At 39.5% G+C, this 17189-nt stretch overlaps 2 protein-coding genes across 3 annotated transcripts; one reads left to right on the top strand and one right to left on the bottom strand.

Annotated features, from left to right (window-relative positions):
• The first annotated feature begins 447 nt into the window (after positions 1-447).
• LOC135678201 (gamma-tocopherol methyltransferase, chloroplastic-like) lies at positions 448-8703 on the top strand. 2 transcript variants are annotated; one of them, XM_065190724.1, is made up of 6 exons: positions 448-936; positions 7281-7450; positions 7623-7727; positions 7914-8117; positions 8271-8373; positions 8456-8703. In XM_065190724.1, the coding sequence occupies exons 1-6, from the start codon at positions 579-581 to the stop codon at positions 8557-8559; spliced, it is 1044 nt and encodes a 347-aa protein (XP_065046796.1). In that variant the 5' UTR covers positions 448-578; the 3' UTR covers positions 8560-8703. The 2 variants fall into 2 exon arrangements, with proteins under 2 accessions (XP_065046796.1, XP_065046791.1); XM_065190719.1 differs by having other exon boundaries at positions 486-936; positions 7278-7450.
• A 1815-nt stretch (positions 8704-10518) lies between these two features.
• On the bottom strand, positions 10519-15613 carry LOC104000167 (uncharacterized). Its single transcript, XM_009422151.3, has 3 exons — positions 14338-15613; positions 12570-13256; positions 10519-11326 (listed from the first exon to the last, which is right to left on the bottom strand). The coding sequence occupies exons 1-3, from the start codon at positions 15460-15462 to the stop codon at positions 10730-10732; spliced, it is 2409 nt and encodes an 802-aa protein (XP_009420426.2). The 5' UTR covers positions 15463-15613; the 3' UTR covers positions 10519-10729.
• Between the last annotated feature and the right edge of the window lie 1576 nt (positions 15614-17189).

The raw sequence follows: 17189 nt of genomic DNA, 5'->3' as shown, positions 1-17189 counted from the left end.
TTAATCAAAGTTAGGAGTCCATTTAAATAATTTTTGATGTCTTTCAGTAGAGCTTTTAGTGTTTTTATTATGGTGATCAAAACACCGTAACAAACTAATTTTTGATTTGTATTTGGGTGATGTTGTTCATATATTATTATAAATATCTATTTAAATCATAGTATGATATATTAAATGATTTTTATCGTGTTTCAATTTCATTTGCTTACTTATAGTATTTTCAAGTAGTTCTTTAAATAATTTTGTTGTCATCGTCAAACTAATGAAATTTCTTTTGAAGATAATTTAAGTATTTTTTAAATTAAAAATACTAGTTTGATAAAAAAAAATAGAAGGTATCGATTAAAAAAATATAAAATATAATTTTTTTTATTTAAAAAATCAACCAATTTTAGTTTTTTATTATCCAGCACTATTCTTTACCCGTTGGCCTTGTTCCGCCATTCTTTTCGACTTCACTCCGTTCTTTCTTTGCCACTTGTCCTTCGACCGCGCCACTTCTACCTCTCCTTCAAAATATCCAGCAACCAAACGAGGGCGCCTTGTTGTTGCTTGGGAACCCTCCGTCATTTCAAGAAATGGCCGCACGGCTCCACGGCCACGCCAGCGAGCTGCCGTCCCTCCCGCTCCGGCTCTCCGCATCACGCAGCTGCCTCCTCGGGGCGGCGAATCGGCCGCCATCCGCCCTCCGGCTGCGACCCAAATCGTGCCGCCCTGCTCGAGTTATGGCGGCAGCGGCGTCGGCGACCGCGGAGGAGGGGCTTAAAAAGGGAATCGCCGAGTTCTACGACCAGTCATCGGGGCTGTGGGAGGACATTTGGGGCGACCACATGCACCACGGCTTCTATGACCCGGGAGTTACCGCGTCCATCGACGATCACCGCGCCGCCCAGATCCGCATGGTCGAGGAGGCCCTACGATTCTCCGGAGTCTCAGGTACGACTAACTCGTCGTCCTCCTCCTCCTGACTCCTCTCTCTCATTACCTTTTCCTTTTCGATTACCTGTAGGCTGTAGATCTATACATCTCTCTACCCATCTTTGACCGTGTTACGATCATAGATGTTATTGAGCTTTCGCCCGATATTACCTTTTCAACAGATCTGTTACAAATTTATAACGGTTGTCAATGTCCACCGGTGTAATAGGTCCTCGAAACCACGGGCCAGTTCAGTGATTAGCTCTCGAGAACATTACGGAGTTCCTATAGGTGATCCTTTGGGAGCGTTACAAAGTTATAACTGGTTTTCATCTACTCCCGTTATAATAGGTCGTCGGATTCATAGATCAGTTTCGTCGATCGGTGATTGGCTGTTTGGATAATCATACTGTTGGAGCTGATTTTGATTGTCGGAGCTGGAAGCCGAATAGGATCCAACCTTTTTCTTCTTCGAGCCGATCTTAGAGAGTCTCCGAGTCAGACGTCCGAACCTTGCAAAACTGTGTGAGAGTCGTTTTCGAAAGTTAGCTCTCTAGTCGAACATAAATTGTTGTGTGTAGACATGTCGACCAGGTGGCTCTTGTCATGTCAGCCATGTGGAATCAAGGTGCCAAGAAGGAGTCGTTATGTCAGCACCATGCTGACACGTCGATCGCATTATTTTTGCCAGAACAAATACTGCTAGTGTTTTTGTTTTGATGCTATCGGTACTTCCATGAGACCCTCTTGAAATGACGTGACATAGGGTTATAAAAAGATAGGAGAAACTTGTTGGTCTGAGATGATAGAGGAATATCATTGATTGTTGAGGTGTGTGCGAGACAGATAGGTACTAGAGCTGATTTTTAAACATATTTTTTAAAGCGTAGGTAGACTAATTCATCCAATGCTTGTAACTTGATACCCTTGTCTGAATGTTGTGTTCATGGCAAGCCGACGAATATTCTAGAACTTACATCGAATGTACACTTAGGGGGGTGTAACTGCATCTGAAATTTTTTGATAGTTGTAAATGTTTCTCCCAGGTTGGATAGATGAGTATATGCGAAGCAGCTCTATACTAGCATATCATCCATATACCTCCATGTTTTGTTTGATTTGGTGTTGAAACATCTATTTGACCATCCTCTGGTACGTTGCCCTAGCATTTTTGAGTCCAAACGATATGACCTTGCAGTAGTACAAGCTTTTATCAAGAATGAATGTGGTGTGTTCTTCATCTTCCTGCATCATTTTGATTTGGTTATACCCAGAAAAAGCCTCCATAAAGATTAGTAATTCATGACCAAAAGTTAAATCGACTAACTAGTCGATCTGAGGGAGAAGAAAACTGTCTTTTGGACAAGCTTTTTGAGATCAGTGTAATCAACACGCATCCTTTATTTTTCATTATTTTTCTTAACAAGGATTACATTCGTGAGCCACTTTGGGTAATGGACCTCGTGGATAAAGGCAATATACAAGAGTTTAAACTTTTTCCTTTATTGCTTGTCGGTTCGAAGCAAATTGTTGGGGTTTCTAACAATGCTTTGGGTTAATGTTGAGTCGATGTTGAGCCACACTCGATCTATCCCATGCATGTTGTTGGGGGACCATGCAAATACTTTCGAATTCATGTGTAGGAAGTTGACCAACTCTTTCTTCTCCTTGTATAATACTGATCCAACTTTAGTTGTATGATATGACCGTTCGTTATCAAAGGGATCTCCTCTAATGGCTCCCTTGCAAGGGTGGGGGAGATGGGTTACATGTCTTTGTCTGATAGGTCGATTTTTTATAAAGCATTGTATGAAAGTATATTCACAGAACTTTTCGTGTCGATCAGGATCCTCTCCACTAAGGCATCGGCGATCTTGAGGGAGATCACGAGTGCGTCATCATGCTCAGGGTCTAGGTGCTCGGTCTCCTTTTCCCTGAATACAGTGGGTTGATCTCCATTGAGATGGAACTTTTTTGACTGTAGCTCCCTTGTGTATGACTTTCGTATGGACGAACTACTCTCACCTACAGTTGGTCCACCAACAATTACATTAGCTTGATGCTTGATGGGTCCTGAGGTCTTGGTGAGGTCCGTGAACCCTAGGCAAGAATTTATTGAGGTGCCCTCTTTGAATTGACTCCTCAATTTGCTCCATCAGAGTATAATAGTCTTTAGTATTGTGCCCATGGTTTTGATGAAAACAATATGAATTTGTTATATCTCTTCTCGTTGGCGATGCTCTTAAGGGGCAGGGTGCGTGTAAGAGCCCCTTATCTCGGATTTACATAAATACCTCTGTATGAGAAGCATTGAGTGGTGTAAAATCTCACTGGGGAGGGATCCGGTCACTCTGCCTATCACTTCACGGCCTTTCCAATGGGGCCTTGACGTTGAGTCTTTTATTCTTTTATTGCTTTCTTAGGCTTGGCCTTTCTCTTCCTAGTGATCACTAACTCCACAACAATGTGGACTGGCCTCTTGGAAGAGTTCTGGAAAGTCGCTGGGGTCTGAGTGATAACTTTGTAGAAAAACCTTGAGGGTTGGAGATTGGTGATGTATGCATTCATATGGACAGAGGGGATCAGGTCACGACCAGACGAACCTCATTGTTGAACCTCCTTGTATAATTCTCCAAAGATTCTCTCTTGGTGTATGGCTAAGAGAGAAGTGGTGGACTTCTTTGGGAGCCTGTTGCTGATAGTCAGTTGAAATCTTTGGCCAATTGCCCTAATAAGGATATTGATTCAGGGAGGAGCTTGGCGAACCATTCTCGTGTTGCTCCTCTTAGGGTTTGGAAAGTTCGACACATGAGGGAGTCTATGGTTTCATAGAGCACCATCTGAGAGGTAAATATTGTAATGTGCTCTAACGGGTTAGACTTTTTGTCGTAGACATCCAATGTAGGAAGGCTAGAGCCTTGAGGAATTGGCTCTTCATTTATGCTCTTTGTAAAAGGGGATTATAAATATGATTCCACCTGGCTACTTTTTTTGATTTATTTTTTTTTTCGAATATCCTCTAATCGTTGGTTCATTTTTTAAGATGGTCTCGGACCTCAGCTAGGAGGTCGGTTGATCGAGCGATCGACTCATTAAGGAATTTTGGCTTTGGTGGAAGAACTGAATTTTAGGCCAACGAAGGGGAATGCACTTTTGGTGGGACTTGGGCCTGAGTCAAACGAGACTCTGTTGTTAAGCTTGGGATGGAAATTGGTGGTGGAATAGGAGCTGAGAATGACAAAGTGAATGGGGCAGGTGGTGTTTATTGGGTAAGCCGAGTGAGTTGAGGAAGGTATGGGTCAACAATTTGAACTGTTTTAGGTAAAACCTACACTTATTGGGCTAAAGTGTGAAAGGCTTCGATGAGAATAGTCATTTTTGCAGGAGTTGATTGTGTAGGTCGTTGATGTGGAGCTAGCTAGATGAAAGTCGAATCCTAAAGGAGGTGGTAGAAAAGGTTGGGATTCGGTATCGAGAGAGGTGGATTCAGACCGGCTGACACCCCAAGTTGTCCTTGATTCGGGACCATTGTAATTGAGGTATTTGGTAAGGGAGTGCTTGGGACTATCAGGCTCGCTTTGTTTGGGTTTGGTGGGTTCGGGTCCTCGGGATTTAACTGAGATGGACTTACAAAGTTTTCCAGAGACATTGTTCGCTCTCCAGCGTCAATTTGTTAGAGCAAATTTTGGTTTTGGTTGTCTGAGTTGGAAGACAAATCAAATCCAATCTTGTTCTTCTTCGAGCCAGTCTTAGAGCGAAACTCTACAAGTCGGATGTCTGAATCCTACAAAACTACATTGGGGGCATTTTTGATAAATGCCCCTTTGATGCTTTAGTTGTCTAGTTGGATGTAGATTGTTTTGTATCTAGATGTACATGTTCACCCCCTTTTTATAGTGGACGTTGGAACAGTTACACCCGCTTATTGTGTGGTTTGTGTAGCAATGGGGGTGTTAAGTTCGACCGTAACTACCATCAGTTTACACTAAACCCATGATTGCATAGCTTCTCTCCACGTGGCATTCACCGAGCACGGCTAGTTGGCTTTACCTTAATGGGAGTTTGCGTGAAGTTATACGATGAGGGGTTGGCAGAGTGGCTCCGTCGTGTCAGCTATGTAGAGCTAGCTGGTTGGCCGTGTGGAACTGACGCATCTTCCATGTGAAACTGAGGTGTCAGCCATGTGGGGTCAGCTCGTCGGTCACGTGGCCCTGATGTCTCGGCCAAGTGGCTCTTGTCATGTCGATCACGTGAAATCGAGTTGCCAAGGAGTCGTCATATAGTGCTGACACGTTAGCCACGTCATTTTTTCCATAACACATACAACTAGTGTTTTTCTTTTGATGCTACTAGTACTTCCATGAGATCGTTTTTGTGGAGCTTTTCATGACTTTTTATTTCGTTCTCATGTGAGCTGGATGATGCAAGCCCTCTTAAAATCTTTGATGGCCAATCAAATAAATGTCTACATAGATTTCTTTTTAGCGAATTTATGAAAATAACTCTGTTACAATATCTTTACATTGACTTACATTAATTTTATTAATACCATAAAAAGACTGTAATTCAGTGCGAAAAGCATGGATCCATAGGAACAATGCTGTTGAGTTCTCATCCAGGATGGGTCCATGGGTAAAGGTGAAAGGTAAAGTTGGAGCTGCTGTACTTGTGATGCCATGAGGTTTTTGGGAATTGAGGTAAATGAAGGACACTGCTAGCAAAAAAGAAAACTAGGAACTAGGAAAAGTCCAAAAAAAGTATTTCTTTTTCAGGAACTCATTTTTCTAAAGGAAATGGCTACATTGATCAGGTAGCTGATAGCTAATTTTAAGAATAAAGACATGGAGACCCTCATGAAATGATGTGACATGAGGTTGTAAGACAAAAGATAGGAGAAACATGCTGGTCTGAGATGATAGAGGAATATCGTTGATTGTTGAGGTGTGTGCAAGACAGATAGGTACTGGAGTTGAAAACAAACATAATTTTTTTTAAAGCATAGTTATACTAATTCATCCAATATTTATCAGCTTGATATCCTTGTCTGAATGTTGTGTCCATGGAATCTTTACACCGAGTGAACCCCTGGGACATGAAGGGTTAACGTAAAACCTGATCTGTATAATTGATAATATTGTTAATAATATTATAGAGGATGATTTTATCATGATTATTTTAAATAGATTAAAATAGTTTTATTTGACTGAAAGATTGCTCCATAAATTGTATATGAAGCAAAAAAAAAAAAAAACATACAAATTAAGGTTGAAAGAAGATGATGAATTGATCGAGTATATGAACAAATTCAAATAAGTAATGAATCAAATAAAAATATTAGTTTTAGTTGATATATAATATTAGACGGATTTAACTATACCGAAAAGATCTAATAACCTCTATTCGAATAACTCTTTGGCTCTTTCTCTCAAAACCAATAAAAGACAACTGCAAGAAAAAAATTTGATTTTTTAAGGAGCTTTTGAATGGGATGATGAAACTGAGAAGAGGCTCATCTTCGTTGCTAGGAATGTGGTTCAACATGCATTATTTGACTATAAATTGAACTTTACAACTGCTTTAGCCTCACCCTTACACGTTTCTATGTGATTGTTGAGTTTTTCAAATATTTTTTGGATTCCTAGAGTCAAGATGTATTAGGATGACAAGAAATACAAGTATCAGAAAAACCGTAGAAATTATGGTTTAGTTATTCTATATATATCTAATTTATCTTTGCATCTTGGTTATGGAATAAGATGTGAAAGAATTTTTCGAGTGCCCTTGGGTTTCTTTTTGATAAGTCTAGAGAGAGTAGGCAAAAAGGTGACAGAAATTCCTCGAGTTTATGTGAGGTGATATATTGGAATATTTGTGCTAAAGTTGGGTTTAATTCATCTTACAGAAGGATTTGGTTTAATTCATGAATAGATTGAGAGTTTTAGACCACATAAATCTTTTTTTGACTTTTTGATATTTTATTTATTTGTTGATCTCTATTTTCTTTTTGTTTCAAGCTATTTCTTTCTTCCAACAATTGTATCATGATTAAAATTTGTAATTTATCTAATTTTTATTCAAAAACCTAACAAAAAATGCTGTATTGTCCTCTGCTACTGTGTTTGTACATAATGCTCATGTGCTCCATGTCCCACATCACATGCCTTGTGTGGTGCATTTGCTAAGCAAAGTAGGTAGGTACCTGTATCTGTAAACTGGATGTGTACTCTCCAGAGCAAATACGTTCTGACCATGCATCCATCTAACATCCCAACGTTTATATGGGGAAAAAGTACTATGCATATTCTGCATATATCAATTTTTTTGTTAGGACGATTAGAATTTGCCTTTTTTCCTGCAAGAAGATGATCCTTCAAAAAAACCGAAGAAGGTAGTGGATGTTGGCTGTGGCATTGGAGGCAGCTCCAGATATCTGGCAAAGAAGTTTGAGGCTCAATGCCAGGGTATTACTTTGAGCCCTGTCCAAGCACAGAGAGCACATAATCTTGCTGTTGTTGAGGGGCTGGCAGACAGGGTACGCGGATAATCCCTTTTCCATCTCCTTTTTGGGTCTTTTACTTTAATGATAAGACCAAGCATAGACTATTATTTTAGAAGCCTATTAATTATTGACATTTTTCGTATACTTGGCTGGTAATATGAGAAAGAAGACGCTGATTTACTTACTATTCACAAGCTGGAAACAGGTAACTTTCCAAGTTGCAGATGCTTTGGAGCAACCTTTTTCTGATGGGCAGTTCGACCTGGTTTGGTCCATGGAAAGCGGAGAGCATATGCCGGATAAGAAAAAGGTAACAATCTTCGAGTATCTGAGAGTATGTGCCCTCGAATTACTTACATCATGCATGAGATCTTGATGCAATTTAGCTTGCATTATTTTACAAAAAACTTTTACAACTCAGTGATCAGCTTGCCATATGATTTCTCTTGGAGGCTCCTCGTGGATATTTATCTAATTAGCTTGACTTATGTATCAGTTTGTAGGTGAATTGGCACGTGTTGCAGCACGTGGAGCCACGATCATTATTGTGACATGGTGTCACAGAGATCTCCTGCCATCTGAGGACACTCTGCTGCCTGAAGAATTGAATCTCTTGAACAAGATATGTGATGCCTATTACTTGCCATCCTGGTGTTCAGCTGCAGACTACATTGAAATAGCTCAATCCTTATCGCTGGAGGTAATTACTTTCTCAAACGACAACAGAAAGAACCATATGGATCATGGTTTGAGTTGGTAGCTCATTGGTTCTCATGATAATGCCCAAATGTACCGGCTTGTTGATGTAATGACGTGTATACTTATCATACACACGCTCGTTGCTATGTTGCAGAACATTAAGACAGCTGATTGGTCGGAGAATGTCGCACCATTTTGGCCTGCTGTCATCCGATCTGCCTTGACATGGCGGGGCTTTACATCTCTGTTGCAAAGTGGTAATCTCCACTCCCACCATATTAGGTATTCTGGTAACATGTTGTATCACCTTCAGTTTATCTAACAGCTGCGGTTTTCCAGGATGGAAGACGATAAAGGGAGCACTAGCGATGCCCCTGATGATCGAAGGCTACAACAAGAAGCTAATTAAATTTGCCATCATTACGTGCCGTAAACCAGAATAAGTATGGTAGATCATAAAGAATAAGCAGGTTATGTTTTCTGATACAGAGGATAGCTGTTGATCAGATCTAGCACATTTCATCTAAATTCGCTTTTTCCACGGACCTTATAATTTTAATGTGAGATGTTGAGCTCTTATTTATACATGTTGATCGAGTCGAAAGTCCAACATGAATGTGGTCAAAGGAGGCATCATTTACTTGCACTTGTTGCCACCACCATCTGCTTTTACGAGCATATATATAGATTTCCACTGTTTTGGGTAGCGGGCTTCATTCTCCAACACATTGTGATGGTGAGAAGTCCGTTGCGCCTCATTAAGATGCGAATTAGCATTAAGAGGAGGAGGTCGTAAGTCATCCTGATGGAACAAATTTAATTTTTCTGTAGTCTCACATCAGTAATTGAGACTATTAGCTAAATCATACAGAGATATCGTAGTGGGGGGTTGAAATAATTGATCTTCTTTTTTAAAAAACATTTATTTTTAGTGACGGATAAAAAATTAAAATTATTTATTTTTAGTGACGGATAAATCCTATGGTCGTCCAAATTGGATATTGAATTCTGAAAGTTTATCGGGTTCCTATTTGTACTTTTGGCCCTAACGACAACAACTTATTGTGACAGTAAACCGTCTCTGGGGGCATAAGCGGCGCGACGATCGATGAGTGGTGACCCAAAGCCATACCCAAGCAAAACACTCGTTCGCTCCTGGGATTTGATTGGTGGCTTTGCTTTCTTTTGAAGCCCTCCCCTCCGCCGTTCCGATGGCCGTGCAATCATCGGCTCGCCCGTCGCCACCGCCACAGCCCGAAAATTTACAACGTGTCTTGTGAGCGTTACTTTGGATTTGGGTGCGAAATAGATGAGGAGATATCTAACAAGCTCGAAGGTAATTGTATAGTCTCCTTGGAATTAATTTTCTTCCTTTTTCCCGTTTAGTTGCTGCCGATAAATGGAAACCTGTGTAGCTCAATCTCAAATAAAATCATTCTGAAAGTCCAACCCATCTCATCCGCATCGGTCTCTGCCAATTCACGAATTTAATTCATTCCAAGAGATTTCCTTCCCTTCTAAGTGAGAAGCATGATAGTTATCGAGTCGATACTGAAAAAATAACCTTTTATTCGGTTAGAGCTTTTTCACATTGTAACAGGTGTTTGTGTTTCTGACAGGTGTTCTGTTTGTGCTTCCAGATTCCTCTGTTGATGCTGAAAACAGGACTATGGAGGTAAGTTTACTGGTTTCTTGAGAAGGGTTGCATTCTTATGCTTTGCTAGGTATATGTACATGATCACTTAGTTTTATTTTCTGATAATTATTCTAGCTTATTTTTGTTTTTTCTTCTTCTGTTGTTCCTATAAATAAAATATTTTCTTTTCTTCCTCAAGTGAGTGCAATGCTAGGACAACTTCTGTAATTTTGATGCTTTCGAGGAAATAACACACTATTGAAAACATGTTGCTCGAAATGAAAAGTGCACATTGGTAAAATTAAGTGGTTCTACGAGGCAATTTTGTAGCTTCAGATTATAATGGACTCGTTAACATTCTTTTTTATGGTTACTGCATTTCTATATTTAGGGAAGTTGCAAATAAAGACTTGAATATTTGCATGAATATTGTTTGTTTGTGTGATTCTTTGTCAATAATCAGTATAATGCTTGAATGAAGATGATCGATTTGCTGTATTTAAATGTTTAGTATTATTCTGCATTATGGTGTTAAACTTGCATGGTTTATCTAACTGATGATTATGGTCAATCGATGATATTGCATCATATTCGTGTCACGGAAAAGTTCTTCATTTCTTTAATTAGGTGGGAACTTGCTAGACATTTTATGTTTTACTGCTGCTTCATATTAGTAGAAAATGCCAGTATGTGCTGTATGTAAGGTGATTCACAAAATTTCTCCCTAAAAGAATTAACTCGGAGGCACGTACCAGCGAAGGCAATCTAACATCAAGTATCTTATCTCATACAACGTACTATTATCGCACTTCATGCATCTTTAAAAAGCAGATAGATGAACAGATGCTGGAGTACCAAAAGAGAAATCTCTCTCGTTTTGCAGTTGATGGTAAAAAACCCAAAACTTTGTTCTGCTGTTTCAATCTCTGTAGACACATTCTGTACCACTTAAATACAAGTCACTCCAGCAAGGCGTGCTAACTCTGTGAACCAACAATAGCATTAAGGTTGAAAGAAGCCACTTGGCCGGCTTCACTCAAATGATCTCCAACGAGGTTGGTAATGAATGCCAAGGAGACTAGATTTTTTTCATCCATCTGTGTGTCAAGGTTGTATACTTTTTGAAGCTCCATCACTTTGGATTCTAGAGCTTCGGCCTCTTTAAGTAGTAAGCTGCCTTCTTCGAGGTCACCCATTTTAAGAGCAACAGATCTCTCAGCCCTAGCAGCTGCAGCAACTAATTGGAGCCTGTTACAGCCTACCAATGCGGCCTCTTTTTCCTTGAGCAGAACCAACTCTTCGTTCTTCTGAATTGTTTCCACATTGCTTCCGATCTCCTCCTCTAGCTTTTCTAGGTGTAAAACAGCCTTCTCCTTCTTATGTTGCAAGTCTTCCTTTTCAATATGTAATGACTTCGCCTCAGCTGCTACCCTCCCGGCTTCCCTGAAATTTCTAGCAGCGGCAGCAACTTTCTTTTCAGCCTCCAGCTCGGGCCCTCTCTTCTCAATAAAACCTATCCTTTGTTTATACAAAGTAACCTCCTGTTGGATGCTTGCCCTAGTTGAAGATAGCTCCTATAAAATAAAAACTCAAAAAGTTTTGTTAAAGGACTTAACATGACACATTGACCGGAAAGAGAGTTGGATAAGATGTTAAGTTGTATGAATAAGACGTTCGTTAAGTAAAAACTTTAGGTATCTTAGATTAATTATTCAGCAAGATGAAAAGATTGATATTCATCGCATAAAAACAAGATGGTTAAAATGATAAGAAGCGTCAGGAGTTTGTGTGATCGCCGAATACTTTTAAGATTAAAAAAAAATTATAATACAATTGTGAGACCAACAAATGTTTTATGATTCTGTGTGTTGGATAGTTAAAAAATAATATATATAAAAAGTTTGTGTTGCTGAGATGAGAATGTTGAGATAGATGTGTGGAGTTACCAGGAAAGATAAGAAAAAAAATATTTTTATTCGTGAACAATTGGACATCGTTTTGATAGAGGGTACAATAAGAGAGAATCATTTAAGATGATATGAGCATGTACTTATGAGACCTATGAATGCGATAGTTAGAATAAGCGAAATGATTAATGTTAGTAGTAAGAGGAAAGACAGAGGAAGATCTAAAATGACCTTAATAGAAACTTTAAATAAAGTTTTAAATACTCTAAATTTAACTAAACATATGATTTTTTACAGTTCTTAATGGTAGCAAAAGATTCATATAGTCAATCCCAAATAGTTGGGACTTACGACTTTGTTGTTATTGTATTGGAAGGAAAGAGAGTGAAACAAGATACGGAATGATGTATACATGTTATTAGAAAATCCATATATTTTCTTGTGTGATTTAGGAGTTAATGGAATCCGACAAGCGCTGCCTACTTTATACAGACTGGCTGGCCGAAGGTACATTTGTGATACATTTTGCACAAGGACCAGGCTTGGGCTTAAAATTTGTGCTAGGATAGTGGTATGGAAAGAAAAGATACTTCCATCCTAAAAGTTCTCTTGGAAAGAAAGTCATACATTACCTACCATATTGATAGTAACTATACATACTGTAGAAGAATTTGTACTTGCTACTGTAGAATTGGAAGAGTTTGGGATCGATGGATGGTTTGGGCATAGACCTAAATTATTTTGTGGGCTTTGGCTGGGATATGGTCCCCGTGTGTTGGCTGGACCACACCTGAGGTGACCATCATCTGAGTTAGGCCATGGTCAATGAGCTTGAAAGGAGACTCCATGTATGGAGAAATTTCTATTTCTCAAGTATTTTGTTCAGGCTAATTGCCAAGTAATGACTAACCTGTAGAGCAGTTCTTGCAGCTGAAATTTCTTGTCTGAGTATCTGAATGTCTTCTGATATCTTTTCCTCGGTCTTTGAGTACCTCACTCTGTCCTCTCTTGATTTCAAAATGAAAGATGCCAACTGCTTTTTCAACTGAAGCAAATCCTGACAAGTTTTTGCTTCATTGGAGGCAATGGCTGAAAGTTCTATTAGCTTTCTCCTCTTCTTTTCAGCTGAAGAGATAACTTCATCAATTTCCTCCTTCCTTATCAACAATGCCCCATCTTCAGATTCTACCTTGAGAAAGGCTTCCTGCAATGTTTTATGCTTCATGTCAATAATTGATTGTGTCTCATGAAACTTAGAAGCCACATTAGATATTCTGTTGTCGACATCTTGTATTTGAGACTTGTTTTCAGCAATCTCTGCCTCCTTCAGCCTGACCAATTCTAGTAGTTCATCCAACTCTTTTTCCAAAATGACACCTTTTCTTGCCAGCATTTCTTTTTCTTCCCTGTCATTTTTAACCAGGTCTTCTATTGCATTTTCCAATCCTGAATGTGCTTCAGATATTAACTGTAACTCGATATCCATCTCTAGCTTCTTAACTTCTAACAATTCAACTGATGATTGCCATTCTTCTATTTCTTTACAAGATGTTTCTTCTGCATTTTTAAGAATTGATTCTGCACAATCAGCTGCATCCTGTGCAAAGGGAGACAAAAATTGCAGTAAACCCATCATTCTCTTGGTTCTTGTTTACTAATAGAAATGTAGAAGCACAGGTAAAGCGAGATGGAGCAAGGAACAAATGCAAATTGATTCTCAAAAACATACCATTAGCTGTTCAGGATAGATGATTAAAGAGAATCATACTTATGCAACACTGGAAACCTCATGAGAATAAATCTTATTTAGAGCCTTAAAAAATGAAGACATATCAAGGTGTGTGAGTTGACGGGACAAAGTATGACAATCGGGGTTAGCAATGGACAATATTTTCGTATCTCCTTAAAACTGTTAGAAAATATCCTATTCAAGGCCTGCAAAGAGGAAGGCATATTTAGCCATCTGCATTATCCAAACAATGAGGAATATTGAGTTTGGAGATGGACGAGAACAAGTTGTATGATATCCTTCTAAATGTTCCTAAAATTTAAGGGACTAAATTCCATTTGCAGAAATGATATGTTGAATACAGCACCGATGAACATTAGGAGGATCTTCATATGGCTGACATCAAAAGTGCATTTCAACCAAAAAAAAAAAAAAAAAAACAACAACAACAATGGATTAAGGTACAACATTGAATTATGCTTCTGCAAATACAAACAAAGAGGGGCAATAGGTGTCTTGAATCACATGCAAGTACATATAAGGCATCAGCATCAACATGCAAATTGTTACATGGTGGAGTTGCAGAAACACAAGAAAGAAGTAGATTCAGTGGACAATCTGTACTCCAATATGGGACCAAGCCCACAAAAATAGTTAGCATAATCACAAGACAAAATTTACATGAGGTACAAACTTGCATCTAGAACATTACTACAGAGTAGATGTCTATGTGCAAGAAAATACAAAACAAATAAAAGACTATACCAAATCCATAACATAAAAGAAAGCGAATACTAGAGATCGAGGAGAATTGAAATGTGTATATCGACTTATATGTATAACTTAATTTTCCCTGGATTTTGGATTAGTTACTCAAGAAGTTTCTTATCTATTACTCAAGAAGATTCTTATCTATCTTTCAATCGAGGTTCGAAGTTGACATTGTTACCTTAGCAAACTGTTCCAGCAGATCAATACATTCTTCCTCCACTGCTATTTGCAACTCCAGCACCTCCTGCATCTTCGATTCAGCTAATTCACAATCTGCCTCTGCCTCCCTCAACGAAAGCAGGAGCTTGGCCTTCTCCTCTTCCACGGTCATGAGGTTCTCACTGACCCTCTCAGCCCTCTCAAAATCCTCGGCCTCACAGGCTAGCTCAAGATCTTTTTCCAGGTCCCTATGTTTGGTTGATGCTGCATTCACGCTCTCAACCGCCCTCCTCCGACTCCTTTCCAACTCCTTTCTCTCTGCATAAGCTGAAGCTGCTCTTTGCCGGACGGACTCGAGCTTTTTCGAGATCTGGGTCCTGACCAGCTGTAGTCTCTCTTCTGCAGAACCAAAGACGCCTTCTCCAGTAGCCGATCCACCCGAGGAGCAAGTTTCTTCTTCTTCACCTCTTCCTTCCGTTGGGCGCTGGTCACCCTTGCCTTCTTTGACGACAGCTTCATTCGAGCTCCCCTCGTCCGCCTCTTCTCCGGGTTGTTCTAGAGATTTGGGGGGTGCGGGAATCAGATCGTCCTCTACAGCCGGCATGGCCGTATCGTGGTGTGCAGCGGAATCGACACTTGCATCATGTGGAGAAGTAAGCGACTCATCTGCCATCGACTCATTTGCCACCGCAATTGCTGTAGCGCCGCAGGAAGGAGGAGGAGATTTGTTACAAAGGGGATCGGAGAGATGATGAGAATCGTCCGACGAGGCGGCGGCGGCGGCCGCCGTTTCTCGGGCGTACCCAATCCGAACGGCTCGTTTTTTCTTGCGGGAGGGTTGGCGTGGTAGGAGGGCCGGCGGTTGGCGAGGCGAAGAGGGAAGAGGAGGCAGAGTTGGAGGAGGATCGCGAAGGGTGGCGGTTGGGGATGGGGGGGTCTGAATAGTGAGATCTGAGAAGAGGTCTTCATCGAAGGGTTGGGATTCGGGCTGAGGTTGGGCGGCGGCGGCAACATCGGGCGGCGGCGATGCAGCAGGTTGAGGCAGCGAGGGATCGGTGAAGGAAGAGGGAGTGAAAAGAACCATCCCATCGAAGAGGGAACCATTAAGAGACCCATCACCTCCGCCCTCCGACGACGACGCCATGAAAGAGACAGCGCAGGGGAAGCAAAGGCCAAAGGCAGTCGATCTGATGAAGTCACCGCGCGATCGATCTACTGTTCGTACAATTATCTAGTTTTAACGCCCCCATCGTCCCAAGGACTTCAATATGCGAGGGGCGGCGTGTGGTGTGCGGATCTCCGGTTGGTTTGCTGAGGCGGAACGACTGAACTCGACCCATTATAATGACTTTCTCATGGTGCCCACTAAATGTATAGGTTTGATCCTAAGAACCCATATATCAGAACTCTTACTAAATTTATATCAGAATACATCTTGATTAAATTATGGCATACATAACTCATGGAAATAAAGAACATCCCATATAGATTGACCAAGAAAATAAATAATGAATTAAGATATATTGCTTAGACTTATATACATAAATATAAGTAATGAAGTTGTTGATATTATAAATAATTCTTGAGGAATATTACATGTTAGTTAAAGAAAATGTGATTTATTAAATCTTTGTAATGTATGATATGAATATATCTTACACCTTATATAGTTAAACTAATCATATAATCTTATATTTAGTATTGATAAACGATCAGGAAGTTTATCCGGATAATTTATTAAATTAGATTGAGAGCTTAATTATGTTTAATAAATAATATTTTATTTATTCATATAGTTAAATGAAATGGAAGATAGAGGACTCAGTTAAAATAATGTGGAAAAATTATCGATTAAAAGTTAAACATAAATTTAAGTGCCAATTAACTTTTTAATCATTTTAAGCATTAGGTTTTTAAACATATATTTCATTATATGATGAATTATTATGTTTGAAATATTAGCTTTATTTAAAAAAAATGATGAATATGTTGAATCCCGAATTTTGATAATAAAACTGATTGATGAGTTTATTGGATTATTATACTTTTGAGATAAGTGATATAAGAAATACTTCGAGTATAGATTCGAACCACCAAAAGGCCAACTATTGAGTAAGAGGGTCGAACGTTGTGCCAGAAAATTATCATGTCAAAAAGTGGATGTTGAGCCGAAGGATTAGTTGACATGCTAAAAATCAAACTTCGTGTTAAAGGTTCGAGCATCGTATTGGAAGGATCAGATATTATGTTGAAAGATTAGTTTGAGCATTTTATTGGAAGGATTGGATATTGTAGAAAAGTCGACAAGCCGGTGGAGTGAGCAATATGTCGAAGGAAAGAGTGATATGCTAGAGGTTCGAACGAAGTATCGAAAGATCAGATGACATGCCGAAATAGCATACAACACGTTGAAAGCTTTATAAATGTGTCCTTTGTTAGGATCAAGTTGGTACTAAGAGGGGGGGGGGGGGGGGGGGGAGTGAATTAGTGTTAATAAAAATATTACATCGAATCGAAAATTTTGTTTCAATTTAAACCCGTATCAGAAATGAGTTAATCATAAAGAAGGTGTGAAGGGGAGTAAGCATTCAAGTTAATAATCAATATGAAGAAAAAGTAGAATAGGAATGATAAAGTAGAGATCACGTAAGATTTATAGTGGTTCGGTTGTCGTGACCTACATCCACTTCCTGATTCCTCCTTGTTGAGGTCACCGGTTTCCACTAACGGTCTTTCTTCAATAGGCGAAGACCAACCACTTTCTTACAATACTTTCTCCTGTTTCGGGTTTAGGAGAAAACCTTTACAAACTTCACACCTCTCTTAGAATGATCACAAATCTAAAGAAAGAGGAGGACACTTAGCACTTTT

This window comes from Musa acuminata, chromosome BXJ1-1, assembly GCF_036884655.1.
Source record: "Musa acuminata AAA Group cultivar baxijiao chromosome BXJ1-1, Cavendish_Baxijiao_AAA, whole genome shotgun sequence".
NCBI lineage: Eukaryota > Viridiplantae > Streptophyta > Magnoliopsida > Zingiberales > Musaceae > Musa > Musa acuminata.
Note: the sequence above shows the minus strand (reverse complement) of the source record. Positions and strands in the feature narration are given on the sequence as shown.

Coding starts and splice junctions, on each gene's coding strand:
- LOC135678201 (XM_065190719.1), top strand. CDS start 579: ATGGCCGCACGGCTCCACGGCCACGCCAGCGAGCTGCCGTCCCTCCCG. Junction 7,451..7,622: donor TTGAGGGGCTGGCAGACAGG/GTACGCGGATAA, acceptor AGCTGGAAACAG/GTAACTTTCCAAGTTGCAGA. Junction 8,374..8,455: donor TACATCTCTGTTGCAAAGTG/GTAATCTCCACT, acceptor GCGGTTTTCCAG/GATGGAAGACGATAAAGGGA.
- LOC104000167 (XM_009422151.3), bottom strand. CDS start 15,462: ATGGCGTCGTCGTCGGAGGGCGGAGGTGATGGGTCTCTTAATGGTTCC. Junction 13,257..14,337: donor TGCTGGAACAGTTTGCTAAG/GTAACAATGTCA, acceptor CCCTTTGCACAG/GATGCAGCTGATTGTGCAGA. Junction 11,327..12,569: donor CTGCAAGAACTGCTCTACAG/GTTAGTCATTAC, acceptor TTTATTTTATAG/GAGCTATCTTCAACTAGGGC.